The sequence below is a fragment of the Microcaecilia unicolor genome, chromosome 6, assembly GCF_901765095.1.
Source record: "Microcaecilia unicolor chromosome 6, aMicUni1.1, whole genome shotgun sequence".
Classification (NCBI taxonomy): Eukaryota; Metazoa; Chordata; class Amphibia; order Gymnophiona; family Siphonopidae; genus Microcaecilia; species Microcaecilia unicolor.
In genome coordinates, this window is record NC_044036.1 from 186,641,711 (window position 1) to 186,660,510 (window position 18,800).

Here is an 18,800-nt window from a genome sequence, read left to right on the forward strand (position 1 = left end):
TGGTTGATGGACACAACCCACTCCTAATGGATTCATCTGCTTGATGACAAGGAACCACAGATAGCAGCCTGCACTGCCAGAGCAGAAACATCAAAACTATTCTTTAACAAGGATTCTATATGGCGATCCTGGACATCCCTCAAAGCCGTCCCGCCATCCACTGGAACCGTATTTCGTTTAGTGACTGCAGACACCACGGCATCCACCACTGGAGGGCGTAAAAGATCCTTGTCTAAAACCAGAACAGGATAAAGCCTGAGAATATATCTGGCAAGATGAAGGCAGAATCCGGCACCTCCTACCATGGCTGAATGATGTCCCTAATATCCTGATGCATTGAAAAAGTCTTACCTGGCCTACGAATACCTTACTGGACTCCGCCACTGGAGTCTCCTGCTCCTCAAATCGCAAGGTTGTGGAAACCTGAGAAATAAGTTCCTGCCGGTCATCTTTATGAAAAATTCTCACCACTGAGGGATCCTCCCCCGCTGGGAGAGGCTCTGCACCATCTTCCAGCTGACCGAGGTCCTCAGGAAAATGACCTTCCGGAAACACCTATGTCTCCTCCAAGGTTGGCGCTTCCTGGTCCAAATCAGAAGAAAAATCCTCTTCTAAATCCAAAAAATGCCTGGGTCACTTAGCAGCCGCTGCTTTGGCCCTGCTGAGACCTCTTCACTGAAGCCTCTCCTGGAGCAGCTTTGTGCAATAAAAAAGCTTAGTACATTTGTACCACAAAGTCAGGCGGGAAGCCACCTTCACCTGCTAAAGAAACAGAAGTCTGAGGCAGAGCCGGTAAAGCAGGCAGGGATGCAGCATTTAGAGGGGAAGACAAAATGGCGGCGTTTCCCACCGAAATTGGCGCTGCCAGCGAGGCTGACCCGACCGCACTTAAAACTGCCGAATCGGACCCCCTCGCTAACGGCGCCGACATTTTTACAGCCCCTGCTCAGATGATGAAGCATCTACCGCGGTGCAAAACTTACAAGCACCGCTCGAGCTGACTCCCTGCCGCTGACAAACTGAACAGCGGTGGAGCTTCTCTGCCATCGCGTCTGCCTAAGTCAACTGCGAACCAAAACAGGAGCCAGAAAGAACAGCAAACCGTCACAGAGAGAAAACAGAAGCTGTCTTGCTCGTTTAAAGAGAAAGTAAAGGGCAGAGAACCAAATTCTAAGCTCGTCTTTTTGTTTTTTTTGTGGCTGCCTCTCCCTGCCTCAAAAGCTCTTCCCCTGAAGAGCTTGAGGAAACTGCCTTTTTGTGCTGAGATTTCCTCTTATTTTATTATTATTTTTAACTCAAACACAGCTTAAAAGAATACCAGGGAGGATGGGGGGGGGGGGGGGAGGGACCCGGCCACCCGAGTTTGACACCCCCGAGGCGCTAAGAGACCCCCACGGGCCTGTGCCTCTAAATAACAGGCTTTATATACAGATATTGAGATTTTTTGTTTAAAAAAAATCTAAAAAAAAGTAAGATTTAGAAACACTTCTATAGATATAGTTTCACACCTATTAAGAACAGAAGAAACCATTAAGAGCCTGAGTTTATAAATAGCTGCATATGTGAAGTCCAAAAAATATGCCTATTTTATAAAGGCAACACAGACATGCCTTTATAAAGTAAAGTAGTGTCTCAGAACCAGTCCCTGGAGAGTGTCAATGCTGACACACATCTGCTGCAAAACATCTGTGTACTATATGCATGTACTCAAGCATTATCTTAAATATTTATGTACATTGCCACCGGTCACCAATTGAAACTTAATCCACATAATTACATGCTGTGTGTGTGAATAATGCACAGTAATTTTAAGGCCTTTTGACATGCGTTACAAGCCTTTATATATGGAAAAACCTTTATATTACCTCTGTCATGGCTCAAATTTATTAACTGAATCCAGTCATAAAAAATGAGAAAGCTCTTCCAGGCTGCATTATATACCTCTGGGCTGTCATAGTCTCTGTAGTCATCATATCTCTCGCTGCGGCGCTCCTCTATTAATCTCTTATATTCTGAATCCCTTCGCCTGACTCTGAACTCCCTTTCATCCCGGTCATCTCTGTCTAGGGAAGAACCATATCTTCCACTGCGCTCGCTCCTGCTCACTCTGCAAAACAAAAGCAACTAATTTCAATATAGAAATCCTGAATACTAAACATGTATATGAAATCAAGAAAGCTAAGAGTCATTACGTGTCAAGTGGACCAGGGGTCCCCACCTCACCATCTCAGATTTTGATGAAATTTGGTACATAGTTTCTTTATGATAAACTAAGCTGTGCAAAATTTTAGTTCAAAAGACTAAAAATTGGAGGTTCTAGGGGACCTCAAATAAAGGGTTGCAAAATGTCGCCTGAGCAAAAATGACATTTTGGGCCAACTTCCAGAAGCTGTAAAACTGGACGTTTTAGTAGTACAAGGGGGATATTTGGAGAACCTGCACTACACTTTTAGGGCTTAATGAACTGGCAAAACCCCATGTTCCTAGTCCTCTTACTTTTTGAATGGTTTAGGCTCAAACTTTGCCAAAAAAGAACGGCAAAAATCAATTTACAGCGATGTTGAGGCTGCTGTAGTTTCTAAACTAGTTGGCCTTTCAGGTTGATTTTTGGTAGGTGTACTAAATGCACGGCTGTAATGAGGCATTCCAATTTGCAGCACTTTCCTTCAAGTGGTTGAAAAAGTATAAGCGTTCAAAGTTGGTATAAAAAGCAATTTTGCCCATTTTGGGCTATCTTTGATGCCCTTGATCTCCAGTGGGACAGCTTCAATATTCTTTCTTTTAGCACCATTAGAAAGAGCAGATTTCCTTCTATCAGAATATGTAGTTTTCAATTTGGAGTCTCTCCATATAAGGATTGCAAAAAAAGTGTTTTTTTGGCCAGTATTATTGAAAGATGAAACGGATATAGGGCCCATCCATGTTTCTAATTGCTGTACAAGTCACTCAGTTGCTTTAAGTATGCGTTGGTCCATGGTGGCTACGCCACTACCAATTCAATAGGAAGTGGCAACCTCATCGCTAAGAGGTCACGCCCGATAGCCAGGCAAGTCCAGCCACTTGGCACAGAGGTTCCCAAGCCTGAAGGTGGGCATCTTACTTGAGGTTCCCAAGCCTCATTTGGTTGTCTTTGCCTAGTTTCTCAAGCCTAATGGGGGTGTCTTAATGGTTCCCAAGTAAATCCTCAGTGCTGAAGTGACAAGAATTTTTCACTGATAAGTTTCACTGCTGTTTCTGGAAATGTATACTGTCGTCCAAGTGCTGTAGTTGCTGGTACTAGAAGAACTGCTAGAATATGCTGTTCAGAAATCCAAGAAGAATCTCTTCTGCTAGGCCAATGAAATGATCGTGCAGGCCCGCATGGATGCATAAAGTTGACCAAGGCATCATGTTCTTCAAATGATGTGTCACAGACATTGCCAATCCACCATTTGTTGTCATAAACACAGGCAACATACTGCCCAGGCTGAAGTTGAGACACATTTATGCCAGGTACACTCACTGGGTCATCTGACAAAGTTTGACAACAAATGAGGAGGAATCATTTGACACTCTACTGACTGAAATTTGGTTCAAGTCAATGGGAATAAACTGGTGATTTTCACGAGTTCCAGCAACTGTGGAAGCTTTACTGAATCTTTCCTCTTGTGCAGATCTTGAAGATTCAATTTCATCCTTGGAAACAAAAATGAACTTGATTTTATTTATTTTTTGATCACAAAATTCAAACAAGCCTTGTGCTGTGAGAATTTGGCTATTTTTAGGTCGTTGCAAACTAGCCTGAGCAGCTAGTCGCTTTGTTGTACCACCTATGGCATCACATGGTGACTTGCCATGGCTTGTGCCAAAGAAATTCCACTGTGCACTTATTCCAAACTAGTAAAAAAGGCCCGTTTCAGAAAACAATGAAACGGGCGCTAGTTTGTGTGTGTGTGTATGTGTCACAGAGTTATTTTGTGTGTGTGTGTGCGTGTGTGAGGGTGCGGTGTGTGTGCAGGTTGTTGACGGCTGCAGGGGAATGCTGGAACATTTATGCGCTGCAGGAATCAGTGCCGTCTTTTTCCGGGTGCTCGGGGAATCCCCGAGGTGGGAGACAGCTTGCCTGAGGCTGGGGATGGTTGGGCACGTCCTTGGCCGCTTCGGCAAAAGGGGCAGAGGAAGGAGGTGGGGAGTTACCTGCAGCCACCTGAGAAACCATGTATTCTTTGTTTGTTTTGTATTATTAGTTTGCATTTCTGTTGAAGAAAGAGTGGATGCCTTTCGAATGATGGCGGTGGTGCGTCGGTGTGCGGTTGTTTCGTTAGTTTGGCAGCCAGTCTCCAGCGATTCCTAGGCAGGGAAGGAGTACTCCTCCCCCTTCCTTGGTCGCGGGTAATCCTTCCAGCTGGGCCGCAGCTTGTCCTGTTTGCCCACGTCCCAGATGGTGACGGGCACGCTGTTTTCCGGCTCCTCTGACTCCATGTCAAGCGATCCCAAATATAGTCTGTGCTATAGGCCCTCTGGCACTCTTCAGTACTGGCATTAAGCATTTAAAAATTTCTCCCCATTCCCCCCCCCCCCCCCCCCCGGGTCTATTTTTGCACATACCCACAGCAGGAATATTCTTCTCTCGTTCCAGCGGTGGTTCTGTGCTCTCCGTGCTGCCCAGATAATGAGCCATTCTGCTGGGGAATGCTCCTCCCTTATTGTCACGTAGTTTCCTCTGATTGGTCCGTCTTACGTTGCCTAGTGTTGCCTGGGAACGGTGTTGTGATGGTCCTTTGTGTTTCAGAATGTTGAGTGTGTTTTTTCTGATTGGTCCGTCATGCGAGGGCGGGGCTGAGATACATGGTCAGTGTTGTGGCTTCACCACCATGAATCCATGAACCCTTCAGTGAGTGACTTCAGAACATTGTCTTCAGAACGTTGAGGGCGAGTTTTATTATAGTAGATTCTGTTTGATGATAGCACAAGTTGGCAAAGTTTTTGAAGTTCTTGTATTGTGCAGCTGAGCCATCACTAAAGTATGTTACATATTTTATTTCTCCAATTTTGCTTTTCAAGAACGCGATTAATTTTTCCAAGAATGCATGTACAGCAACTGCATCATGCCGCAAGCTGTCACTTATTATGCAAACACTTATGCACTGAATTTCACTTGAAGCATCACGGAAGTACACAACAAATGGATGCAATGTAGCTTGACTGTTTTCCCAGTGGAAACCTTGAACAGCATCTTGGACAATAAAGGAGTAGTTTTCAGCAAAGTCCAAGAGAACAACAATTTCACAAGGATTTAGGTTTTCTTTAACAGTTTTTAAGTATTGTGTCTGATGTTTGGAAATGTAATGGTGAATTGACAGGTTTGAAACTTTCAATGCAAGCTCAGATACAAAATCATCAACATACATCTGTTTGGTCTCCAGTGTGGTGCGATCTGTATGAACCCACTGCTTAAACTCGATTGTTTCACCTGGGTAAGCATCACTGAACACTTCTGTCAGGTAATTTTCAAGCACATCTTTACCTGGACATATTTCACACCTGTGAAGCATGCATTCTTTGCATTCCAAATTGCACACAGTTTTAGCCATCAGTGCTTTGTAATCTTCGTTCAGCAGATGGCTTCCAGCAAGCATAAGCTTCACATTTTGATGAATGACACAAACACACACTGAATGCATACCAGATGAGCCAACAGTGACACACCATTTTGGCCTTAGCTCACAAAATTTGGAAAAACCCACTTCTGGCCCATTTCGAGTACGATATGCAACATACATTTCTTTTAGATTGCTAAGCAGCAAGCGCTTTTGCATTTGAATTTTTTCAGTGCCAGTTCTGACAGACAAAATCTTTTTTCCCTGGGCACAGTCTACTGAATTCATCATCTTCAAAAAAGCCAAGAATTTTTTTTTTTCTGTTTCTTCTGGTAAAACTTTACCTTTCTTCTTGTCTGGTTTTGCCAGAATTCCACAAACTGATTTCAGATTTCTTGCTTTTTTAACCATTCTAGTTGAAACCATGAATTCTGAGGCAGTTCTTTCAATAGACCAGCTGTTTGGTGCTAAAGTTAGTATTTGCAGTTTTTCTGCATGATTTGCTGAAACTTGGACTTTGTTTTTCAACTCGTTTAGCAGGTCATCATAATCAGAACATTTGTCACATTTCTGACTGGTAGAAGGTTGAGTTTCAAACTCATTTAGGTCTAAGCCACCAGCAACTGCAAGATGATGACTCAAAGTATTTTGCACTCGCCTGATTTTGCGCTTGGTGTAGCCTCGTACATCACGCTTGCTGACTTTTTTGAACTTTAATGGAGAAATACCAAGAGATGTCAAACTTGTGTTCAACTTGCCAGAAATGTCACTGTGTTCATCATCTGCTGTTGTTGATGATGATAAAGAATCAGCAGCTCTGTTACTGACGTCTTTTCGACAAGATGGACATAGTTTCTGACCCGGCACAAATATTTTGCTTGTTAAGGCCTTTAGCTGGGCTGCTAGTGTGTCATCCAGTACTCTTAAGCCCCTTTTTGCATTATGACCACCTTTGGAAAATGGGTTACAGCAGGTTCTTTGCAAAAATTCAAACTTTTTCAACAGTAAGGATTCATGATGAAGGCAAATAGTTGATCCAGCATCGAAAAGTTGACCAGAACGCTCTTGTAACAACTTCTGTTGATCAGGCAGAAGATCTTCAATTAATTTCAAACCTTTATTTTTATTGTATGTCAGTAAATGACACTCTGATGTACTTGAACAGCCAACTGAGCAAAGTGAAAATTCATCTGATCTTTCTGGATCCATTGATGACCATTAGCATCAGTTCAACAAACGCATTTATTCTTGCAATCAGGTTTTCAATGGGTAAAATTTTACTTCAGTCTAAAGTGATTAATATCTTCATTTGTGGCATTTAATTCAATATAAATGAGCCTGTCGGTGCAGGTGCGAGTTTCTTCAACAAGAAGTATGTATACAATGGTTTCCACCCTGTTTTTTAGTTTACTTGAACACAGTTTTATAACAATGTTTAAAGAAAACTTCTTTAGCCAGTTAGACTTGGCCAATTATGATTGGTGAACCCTGTTGCAAGGCAGAATTGTTTGTTTCATTGCCCAATTGTATGCTTCTGGTACCTCCTGGCTCCTGAGTGTCTGTTGCTAGGCTTACTTTGATGCCTACAGTTCACTAAGAGGTCAAACTGTAGCAAGGGTGAAGAAACACCAGCAACAGACACTCAGACGCCTTGCAACAGGGTCCACCAATCATAATTGGCCAAGTCGGTCATCCTAACTGACTGCAGTTTTCTTTAAACCTGTTATGAAACCTGGCCTCATCCTTCCACATCCTAAAAAACATTCCTGTTTTTTTAGTTTTCTTGAATACAGTTTTATACCATAATGTGTTCTTTATTTTAAAAAATTGGGGCTTTTTGAAAGAAGAATCACTTTTACTACACTTGTATCAAGGGTGTAGTGAAGAAAAAAAGTTAACTGGTAGCAAATTTAAAACAAATTTAAGAAGGCGTACTTTTAGTTAAGTTGTGGAATTCAATCCTTGTGACTCTGAACAAGTCACTTAACCCTCCATTGCCCCAGGTATAAATAAGTACCTGTATATAATATGTAAGCCGCATTGAGCCTGCCATGAGTGAGAAAGTGCGGGGTACAAATGTAACAAAAAAAAAAAAAAAATCACAGGCTGCTGCCCGCAAACATTTGAGGGCATTTTTGCAATCCTTATATGAAGAGACTCCAAAATGAAAACTACATATTCTGATAGAAGGAAATCTGCTCTTTCTAATGGTGCTAAAAGAAAGAATATTGAAGCTGTCCCACTGGAGATCAAGGGCATCAAAGATAGCCCCAAATGGGCAAAATTGCTTTTTATACCAACTTTGAACGCTTATACTTTTTCAACCACTTGAAGGAAAGTGCTGCAAATTGGAATGCCTCATTACAGCCGTGCATTTAGTACACCTACCAAAAATCAACCTGAAAGGCCAACTAGTTTAGAAACTACAGCAGCCTCAACATCGCTGTAAATTGATTTTTGCTGTTTTTTTGGCAAAGTTTGAGCCTAAACCATTCAAAAAGTAAGAGGACTAGGAACATGGGGTTTTGCCAGTTCATTATGCCCTAAACGTAGTGCAGGTTCTCCAAATATCCCCCTTGTACTACTAAAACGTCCAGTTTTACAGCTTCTGGAAGTTGGCCTAAAATGTCATTTTTGCTCAGGCAACATTTTGCAACCCTTTACTTGAGGTCCCCTAGAACCTCCAATTTTTAGTCTTTTGAACTAAAATTTTGCACAGCTTAGTTTTTTTATCATAAAGAAACTATGTACCAAATTCCATCAAAATCTGAGATGGTGAGGTGGGGACGACCTTTAAAATTGGTCCACTTGACACGGAATGATTCACAAGCAAAGAGGATATCTAAAGAGGAGAAAGGAATTCTACAGTTTACTAGTTGGTATGGATAGGCAGACTGAATAAGCCATGTGTCTTTATCTACTGTTTTCTGTATTTCTACTTTACATATGTAACCAGTTCAATGTTTTGTATCCCAGTACTGAAAATGGAGCCAAGAACTTCAATTCCTTGCATGTAAAAAGAACCAAGGGTGAAATCCAGGCAGAGAGCATTTAAATAGCTAGTTAATGATACAAAGAAAAATTGTGTTTTACCTGATAAATTTGCTTTCCTTTAGGCCTACTAGACCATTCCAGAACCAGTGGGTTGTGTCCATCAACAAGTGAATAGAGATAGAGAAAGTAGTGATTTGCGCCTTAAGGGTACAGCACAGCCATAGAATGTTCAGCATTTCGAACAGCCTAGCAATAGTACTACTCCTAACACACCATCGGTCAATATGGAAGAGGCAATAATAAATGTCTCATCATGTAATATAGAGGCTTATATTCTATTAACAGACACATTTCACAGAGTCAGGATGTTGTGTAAAACTGTGCATGTTGAAGAACATTGAAAAACAGGAGACATGAAATCTGCACAAAAAGAAATAGGAAGCATTCCATAGGGGAAATAAAACGCGAGTGGGTTTCTGGACTGGAATACACTGCAAAACACGGAAACACCTCTATGTGAAGCCCAAGAAAAGTAGAGTGTGTGACAAGCTTAAACAAAGGGAACGTCAATTCCTTTACTGCAAACAAAGACCCAACCCCGGGCCATGTTTCGGCATTCAGAACCGCCTACCTCAGGGGTCAAAAATACAATATCTGTGAAAAAAAATACATATAATAAATAACTGAATTTAACATCATTAAAAAGAAACATCATGGAGTGGAGAAGTGGCCTAGTGGTTAGGGTGGTGGACTTTGGTCCTAGGGAACTGAGGAACTGAGTTCAATTCCCACTTCAGGCACAGGCAGCTCCTTGTGACTCTGGGCAAGTCACTTAACCCTCCATTGCCCCATGTAAGCCGCATTGAGCCTGCCATGAGTGGGAAAGCGCGGGGTACGAATGTAACAAAAATTAAAAAAAAAATCATATAAGTATAAAAATATAAATAAAAGTGGACTGCATAATACATTAAAAAAAACAAAGGGTGTTTTATAGATAAGATTATAGATAGATTATGATGTCAAACATTTGTCTACAAAGTGCTATCGTATGAATGTAGTCAGGAATATGCACGTATGAAGGGTGCATAAAGAAGAACAGCTAAAAATGAATGGGACCAACTGACCTGTTAAATGAATTAGAAAATCAATGCCCAAAAGGAAATGTGTTGAATACTGTAACACAAGGATAAATATGAAAGGAGAAAAAAACCCTGAAATATTGGAATATTAGTGTGCCATATTAAAGAAAAACAAGATTACCAATATAAAACCAGGTTATATAACTGAGAAAACAGACGACAAAAACCAGGTAATTAAAACCATTAATGAGTGATTCTGCAGAATCACTAACCCTAAGAAAGGAACCATAATCAAGCGATGTATATTCAAAAAACGAGCCACCTCGGGAAGACTAGCCAAAGACTTACCCCTTATTCTACCTCTGAAACAGGACAGAGCTGCCGCCTGCACCTTCAGCGACGAAAGAGAGAGCCCCTTATCAAAACCTCGCTGTAAAAAGTCTAACATCTGAGGTACTGACGCCCGAAAAGGAACAATGTCAGCTTCTGCACACCAATCCTCAAAAATTCTCCACGTGCGAATATAGTTTAAAGAGGTGGAACGGTGACGAGACTGCAGCATGGTAGAAATCACTGGCGTTGAAAATCCTCGCTTAGTTAAACGAGCTCGTTCAAGAGCCAAGCCGTAAGAAAAAAATCGAGCTAGATCTGGATGCGGAACTGGTCCTTGAACCAGCAAAGCCTTGTGTGCCGGAACACGAAGAGGAGACGCCATGGACAGACGCTGGAGATCCGCGTACCAGGGACGCCGAGGCCAGTCCGGTGCCACCAAAATGATCGGCCCCCCGTGGTCTTCGATCTTCTGAAGGAGACGACCTATTAGTGGCCATGGAGGAAATGCGTAAAGAAGGCCGGAGGGCCATTGCTGCAAGAGGGCGTCTACCCCTGCCGCCCTTACATCTTTTCGGCGACTGAAGAAGCGAGGAACTTTGGAGTTGAGCCTGGAGGCGAAGAGATCTAGTACTGGAAGACCCCAGCGCTGTACTATCAACTGAAAACCCCACACAGAGTTGAAAAAAACAGAGCTGCCTGCTCGTTAAGTCAGCAGGGAACAGATAGCTTACTCAGCTGTTCAGTTCTTTCTTTTTTTTTTAAAGTACTGGCTGCCTCTCCCAAAGGCAATACTCCTTTACAATGAAAGGGTAGCCCTTCCCTTAGTTATTAATAATGCTGTGTGAGGATACACCAGAAGGGAGATGGGGAGGAAATAGGGGGGAGGAAATAGGGGGGAGGGACTCGGGGCACCCGAGTTTAACACCCCAGAGGCTGAACACTAAGGCACTTAGTATCAGGAATGACCTCAATAAAATTCCTGGGCACAGAAGAACCAATAAAGAAAATATCTACAAATACCAAAAAGAGAGACTAATAGGCTCACGTCCTACCTGCTGGGAGACTGAGAAAATACTGGGGCTAGGGTCACATGACCAGGGCTCTCATTGGCTCTCTAGAGTCAGAGTTTATTTCGCAGTCTCCACCTGCTGGTAGGCGTGCACAACCCATCAGTCCAATTCTGGGCCGGTCCGGAGGGACGCTAAGGAAACTACATTATTGAATCATCACTTAAAAATGCAGTCTATGTGGATAATAAAAATGTGCCGGTTGAAAAAAAAAACCCCAAACAAATCAGAATGTCCACTAAGGGAAAATTAGTTTCTTACCATGATAATTTTCTTTCCTTTAGTCATAGCAGAAGAAGCCATTACGTATGGGTTGTGTCCACCAACCAGCAAGGGGACATAGAGAGCACTCAACTTTTCACAGTGCCTCATGGCCAGCTAGCTCCACTGCCTCTTCAGTATTTGAAGCTTCCAAAGCAGTATGGCAAACCGCAATGGGAATAACATGAACTTTCCTCACAGCGAACGATGGCCCCTTATAACAAGGGCATAAACTCCAAAAAAGGAGGGCATGAACTCATCCTCCTGGAGGGAATAAACTCGTCCTCCACTTTGTATAAACAGAGGGAATACTTACATCCTCCTGGAGGGAATAAACTCGTCCTCCACTTTGTATAAACAGAGGGAATACTTACATACTCCTGGAGGGAATAACCTCATCCTCCCAAAACATGAACTGGAGAGAATGAACTCATCCTCCTATAACTGTAACAAGAATCCTGAAGACTGTTTTCCGACTCCCCAAGGAAGGAATATAACTTCAGGAAACAAGAACAGCACCTAAAATCAGAATCACTGCAATACAGACAATCATACAGGGAGGGCTCATGGCTTCATCTGCTATGACTAAATGAAAGAAAATTATCATGGTAAGAACCTAATTTTCCCTTCCTTGTCATCAAGCAGATGAAGCCATTACGTATGGGATGTAACAAAGCAATCCCTAAATAGGGTGGGAACAAGCCACACCACTCGCTAGTACCTATGCACTAAAACGCGTATCCCTCCTGGCAGCCACATCCAGCCTGTAATGTCGGGCGAAAGAGAGCTTAGAAGCCCATGTTGCAGCAATGCAAATCTCATGAAGAGATAGTGCTCCAGTTTCCGCCCAGGAAGAGGAAATCGCTCTTGTGGAATGTGCCTTAAAGGCTTCAGGCGGAGCCCGGCCAGACAGCAGATATGCTGAAAAGATAGCTTCTTTGAGCCAACGGTCAATAGTGGCTTTAGACGCTGAAGACCTTCTGCGATGACCTGCAAACAGCACAAAAAGATGATCAGAGGTCCTGAAAGAATTTGTAATTCGCAGATACTGCAACAGAGTCCTGCGCACATCCAAAAGGTGCAACTGCCCAAATGAATCTGGAAACTCCTCCTCAACAAAGGAGGGAAGAAAAACAGGCTGGTTTAGGTGAAACGCTGAAACCACCTTAGGCATGAAGGAAGGCACAGTCCGAACCGTGACCCCGGACTCTGAGAATTGCAGAAAAGGGTCTCTACAGGACAGCGCCTGGAGCTCTGACACCCATCTCGCCGAGGTAATGGCCACTAAAAAGACGGCCTTCAGTGTCAAATCTTTCTCTGAAGCATGCCGAAGTGGTTCAAAGGGAGCCCCCTGAAGGGCCTTCAATACTAACCCCAGGTTCCAAGCTAGACAAGGTGCCCGCACAGGAGGACGGAGCCGAAGAACCCCTCTAAGAAACCGTGCCACATCTGGATGAGCAGCTAAGGACATGCCTTCAACCTTGCCACGCAGGGAGGCCAATGCTGCCACTTGCACCCGCAGGGAATTATAGGCCAAGCCTATTTGTACACCATCCTGCAAAAAGTCCAGAATCGGCGAGACAGGAGCCCACAACGGAGAAAGCGCTCTTGAAACACACCAGATTTCAAACTGGCACCAAATCCTGGCACAAGCCACGGAAGTGGAGTGCTTACGGGCCTCTCTCTCTCAATCGCCATGCATAAGAACAGAGCGGCAGGCGTCCTCCATGGCCACCGGACCCTGTGACAACAGGTGCGGAACCAGAGGTAACGGAAAGGGAGCCTCCAACAGCATCTGTCGGAGGTCCACATACCAAGGCCTCCTGGGCCAATCCGGGGCGATGAGCACCACTTCTCCTGGATGCAGCCGAATCTGCAGGAGCACGCGCCCTATCAAGGGCCACGGAGGGAAGACATACGGCAAGCCCAGGGGCCAGGGTTGAGCCAAGGCATCCAACCCGGCAGAGCGAGGATTCCTCAGTCTGCTGAAGAAGCACGGGACTTTGGCAATGGAACTGGACGCCATAAGATCCATCACTGGCTTGCCCCATTTGGCACATATCTGCAAGAATACTTCGTCTGCAAGTTCCCACTCCGCTGGGTCGATTTGATTCCTGCTCAGGTAATCGGCTTGCATGTTGCTCTGACCTGCAATGCGAGCTGTTGACAGGGACTGTAGATGCAGCTCGGCCCAGTGGCAAATTTGTTCGGCCTGCGCGGCTAGAGCTCTGCACTGAGTGCCACCTTGTCAATTCATGTAGGCCACTGCTGTCGTGTTGTCCAACATCACTCAGACAGCCAATCCTTCCAGGGTCACTTGAAAGGCCAGAAGAGCCAGAAACACTGCTTTCAACTCCAGGCGGTTGATAGACCACTCCAACTCGTCGGGCGTCCACAGACCCTGGGCATGCTTCCCCTGGCAATGTGCACCCCAGCCCTTCAGGCTGGCATGTCACCACTAGGCACTAATCGGGGAGCGCCAGCGGCATTCCCCGCTGCAACATGCTGTCCGAGAGCCACCACACCATACTGAGGCGGGCCACAGGGAGCCAAGCAAGTCTGCACTGATAACCCTGAGATACTGGAGACCATCGTTGAAGTAGAGAATACTGTTGAGGTCTCAGGTGCGCTCTCGCCCATGGCACCACTTCCAAGGTGGCAGTCATTGATCCCAACAGCTGGATAATGTCCCAAGCTCGCGGGCGGGGCATCCTCAGGAGCAGACGGATCTGATTCTGAAGCTTGCATCGCCTTTGCTCGGGAAGAAGAAAAACATAGCCCGAGGCTGTGTCGAACCTGGCCCCCAAATATTCTAGAGATTGCGAGGGTGTCAGGTAACTTTTGGCCATATTGACGACCCAGCCCAGAGATTGAAGGACTGAAACCACTCTGGCTGTAGCTAGATGACTCTCTTTTTCTGAGTTTGCTCTGATGAGCCAGTGGTCTAGGTACGGGTGAACCCGGATACCCTCTTGCCTGAGAAAGGCAGCTACTACCACCATTACCTTGGAGAAGGTTCGGGGAGCTGTGGTGAGGCCAAAAGGCAAGGCCCGAAACTGGAAATGTTTTCCCAACACCGCAAACCGCAGAAACTTCTGGTGCGGGGGCCAAATTGGTATGTGCAAGTAAGCTTCTTTCAGGTCCAGAGACGTGAGAAACTCTCCTGGCTGTACCGCCGCAATGACGGAGCGCAGGGTTTCCATGTGAAAATGCCGCACTCTTAAGGACTTGTTTAGCTCTTTTAAGTCCAGGATCGGGCAAAAAGACCCGCCTTTTCGTGGCACCACAAAGTAAATGGAGTAGCGGCCTAGACCTTGCTCGGCGGCAGAAACCAAAGTCACAGCCCCTATACGGCACAGACTGTGCAGTCTCTTCTACCGCCGCCCGTTTGGCGGCAGAACCGCATCGGGACTCCACAAACACGTCTCTCACCGGGGCATCGAATTCTATTCGGTATCAGTCTCTGATCAGGTCCAAGACCCACTGATCTGCGAAGATTTTGGCCCACTCCTCGAAAAAGAGGGAAAGTCTTCCTTTGATGACAAGAAATAATGAGGGGGCCGGCGCACCATTATTGAGAGGGTCGCCCCTGAACTCCAGGCCTTGAACCGGCAGCTGCAGAACGTTTGTCCGAGCGAAAGGAGTTTCTCTGCTGAAAGCGGACACGCGAAGTGAACCCAGCAGCACGCCCCGGTCGGTACCTTCTAGCTTCACGGAAGCGAGGTCTGTAAGAGGAGCGGACTGCCTGACCCTTAGAGGAAGGCATCGGCCTATCTTCGGGCAAGCGCTGAGGTTTGGAATCCCCCAGGCCTTTAACAATGTTTTCCAGCTCCTCACCAAACAGGAGAAGGCCTTGAAAGGGCAACTTCACCAACCTTTGCTTAGAGGCCATGTCTGCCGCCCAATGTCGTAGCCAAAGAGTGCGGCAAGCCGCCACTGCTACAGCCAGTTGTTTAGCCGACACTATCATCTCTTTAATCCACCATGACAATGTGGGTTTAGAAGCCGACAACCCCTTACGGTGACCGGCTACGAGTAGAAAAAGACGGTCCATGCACCGAAAGCCCTCAGTAACAGAGACATCGCTTAAGCACTCTCTTAACATCCAGAGTATGCAACCGTCTCTGCTCCTGCGTCCCTGAGGCCAGTCCCAGAACTGGAAGAAAAACGGACTGGGACAGATGAAATCGAGACAATACCTTAGGCAAAAAGGAAGGAACCGGACGAAGCACTACTCGCTCCTTAGAAAATTCCAGAAAAGGAGCCCTACAGGAAAAAGCTTGCAACTCCGAGACCCTCCTAGCTGAGGCAATAGCCACCAAAAACACTGTCTTAAGAGTCAAATCTTTCAAAGAGCAGGATTGCAACGGCTCAAACGGTGGCTTCGTCAGAGACGAAAGAACGAGATTAAGATCCCAAGATGGAAATACAGATCTTATCGGAGGACGAAGAAGACTGACTCCCTTCAAAAAACGGACCACATCAGGCAGACTGGCGAAAGATTTTCCCTGAATCCGACCTCTGAAACAAGAAAGAGCTGCCGCTTGCACCTTGAGAGGAAAGAGAAAGCCCTTTATCAAAACCTCGTTGAAGAAAATCTAACATCTGAGGCACGGATGCCCGAAACGGAAGAATGCTAGACTCTGCACACCATGTGCGAATGTAGTTTAGAGAAGTGGAACGCCGACGAGACCGAAGCATGGTGGAAATCACTGGTGCTGAAAAACCTCGTTAGTTAAACGGGCTCGTTCAAGAGCCAAGCCGTAAGACAAAATCGATCCGGATCTGGATGTAGAATGGGCCCTTGTACCAGCAGAACCCTGTGAACTAGGAGCCGAGGCCAGTCTGGTGCCACCAAAATTACTGGTCCTCCGTGTTCCTCGATCTTCTGAAGGAGGCGATCTATGAGCGGCCACGGAGGAAACGCGTATAGAAGGTTGGAGGGCCACTGCTGCAAGACAGCGTCTACCCCTGCTGCCCTTGCATCCCTTCGGCGACTGAAGAATCGCGGTACCTTCGAGTTGAGACTGGTGGCGAACAGATCTAGAACTGGAGGGCCCCAGCGGTCCACTATCAACTGAAACGCCTGAGCACTGAGAGCCCATTCTCCCGGATTGAGAGTGTGGCGACTGAGAAAGTCGGCTTGAACGTTCTCCACTCCTGCTACATGTGAAGCTGAAATGGCCGTGAGATGAACCTCTGCCCAGGCGAGGAGAGTCTCCGCCTCCCGACACAGGAGACGGCATCTCGTTCCCTCCTGACGGTTGACATAGGCCACTGCCGAGGCATTGTCCGAAAGAACTCGCACCGCTTTGCCTATCAGGAGAGGAGTAAAGTGCTGCAGAGTTAAACAGATCGCTCGTCTCCAGAAAGTTGATTGACTGAACTGCTTCCAGACGAGACCAGAGTCCCTGGGTCCATTTGCCTAGGCAATGCGCCCCCCAGCCTCGGAGACTGGCATCTGTCGTTAACGGTATCCACCGAGGCGATTCCAAAGGCATTCCTACTGTGAGATTCTTCATCTGCAGCCACCAAAACAGAGAGCTGCGTTCTCGGTGGCGAAGAGGCAGACGCCTCAGTAGACAGTCCCTCTGAGATGACCATCGGGATAGAAGGGACCACTGAAGAGGACGCATATGAAGCCTGGCCCAGGGCACTACCTCTATAGTGGCTGCCATGGACCCAAGAACCTGAAGATAATCCCAAGCACAGGGACGCTGGTGCTGAAGAAAGTCCCGTATCTGATTCCGGAGCTTTACAATCCTGGCCTGTGGTAGAAAGACTCGACCGATGTCTGTATCGAATTTGACCCCCAAATACTCCAGAGACTAAGAGGGAACTATCCGACTCTTGGCGACATTCACCACCCAACCTAGAGACTGCAAGAACTGCATCACTCGATCCGTGACACGACCACTCTTGATAAGACTTCGCTCTGATTAACCAATCGTCTAGGTATGAACAAGGATCCCTTCTTTTCTGAGGGCCGCGGCCACCACGACCATAACTTTGATAAAGGTGCATGGAGCAGTCGCAAGACCGAAGGGTAGAGCGCAAAACTGGAAATGTTGCCCTAGAATTGCAAAGCGCAAGAACTTGTGGTGTGCCGGACGAATAGGAAAATGCAAATAGGCCTCTGTGACATCCAAGGCTGTCAAATATTCTCCCTGGCGGACAGCCACTATGACCGATCGCAGGGTCTCCATGCGAAAGCTTGTGACTCAGAGCGCGATTGACCGCTTTGAGATCCAAAATAGGGCAAAAAGAATCTTCGTTCTTGGGTACCACAAAATAAATGGAATACCGGCCTTGTCTGTACTCGGAAGGAGGGACTGGACAGATAGCCTGAAGATCTAAAAGCTTCTGTAGAGTCCCGACCCGCCCTCACTTTGAGAGGAGAGCGACAGGGAGACTCCAGAAAGGCGTCTGAAATAGGCCTTGCGAACTCTAAGGCATAACCGTCTCGAACAACCTCCAAGACCCACTGATCTGAAGTAATATGGGCCCACCTCTGATAAAACTGAGAAAGCCGAGCTCTGACAGGGACCAGAGGAGAGGCCCTCGCACCTTCATTGGGTAGGACGGGTCTGGGATCTAAAACCTGGATTGGAGAAATCCGCTCCTCTGCGAGAACCCCAAAAGGACTGAATCCTATTGTAAAAACGAGACCTGTGAGGTTGAAAACCCCGACCAGCCTGAAACCTACGGAAAGCTCTCCCTGAACCTCTAGCAAACAAAGAACCTCGGCCAGACAGACGAGGCCTATCTTGCGGTAGGCGAGGAACCTTAGCATCTCCTAAGGAATTAACCAACTTATCCAATTCTTCTCCAAACAAGAAAGAACCTTTAAAGGGAAACTTGCTCAACTTTGACTTGGAGGCCGCGTCCGCCAACCAACCCTTCAACCACAAAGATCGACGAGCAGCGACCCCCAAAGCCAAAGATTTAGAAGATGCTCGGAGCAAATCATACAGGGCATCAGCCAGAAAAGCCGCCCCCGACTCAATCCTGGCCACTTCCAAATCGATAGCTTGCAGATCATCCAAAGTCCTGTCCAGGACTCTCTCTGCCCATCTAAAACAGGCTCTAGCGACTAAGGAACCACAAATGGCAGCCTGCACTGCCAAGGAAGAAACATCAAAACTATTCCTAAGCAGAGAATCCAGCCTTCTGTCCTGAACATCCCACAAAGCTGTTCCCCCATCCACGGGGACCTATTACGCTTAGTAACCGCCGACACCACTGCATCCACGACTGGCATCTTAAGCAGAGTCTTATCCGCTTCCGGAATCTGAGACGAGCCATAGATCTAGTCAGACGAAAAGCCGCATTTGGAACCTCCCATTGCGCTTTAATAACATCCCAAACGTCCTGATGCATGGGAAAAGTTTTGGCTGTGGATCTAGACCCCTTAATCAAGGAATCTACCTTTCGGGTTTGAGAAACCGGCGGAAGATCTTCAAAGTTCAACGTAGGTGAGACCATAG

At 46.1% G+C, this 18,800-nt stretch overlaps 1 protein-coding gene across 2 annotated transcripts in view; it reads right to left on the minus strand.

The window, feature by feature from the left end:
- RBM5 (RNA binding motif protein 5) overlaps positions 1 to 18,800 on the minus strand; it is a 247,830-nt gene that overhangs the window by 185,005 nt on the left and 44,025 nt on the right. For both annotated transcript variants that reach the window (XM_030205344.1, XM_030205343.1), the window contains exon 4: positions 1,942 to 2,107. In XM_030205344.1, coding sequence (XP_030061204.1) covers positions 1,942 to 2,107 — 166 coding nt within the window. The remainder of the gene's footprint in view (positions 1 to 1,941; positions 2,108 to 18,800) is intronic.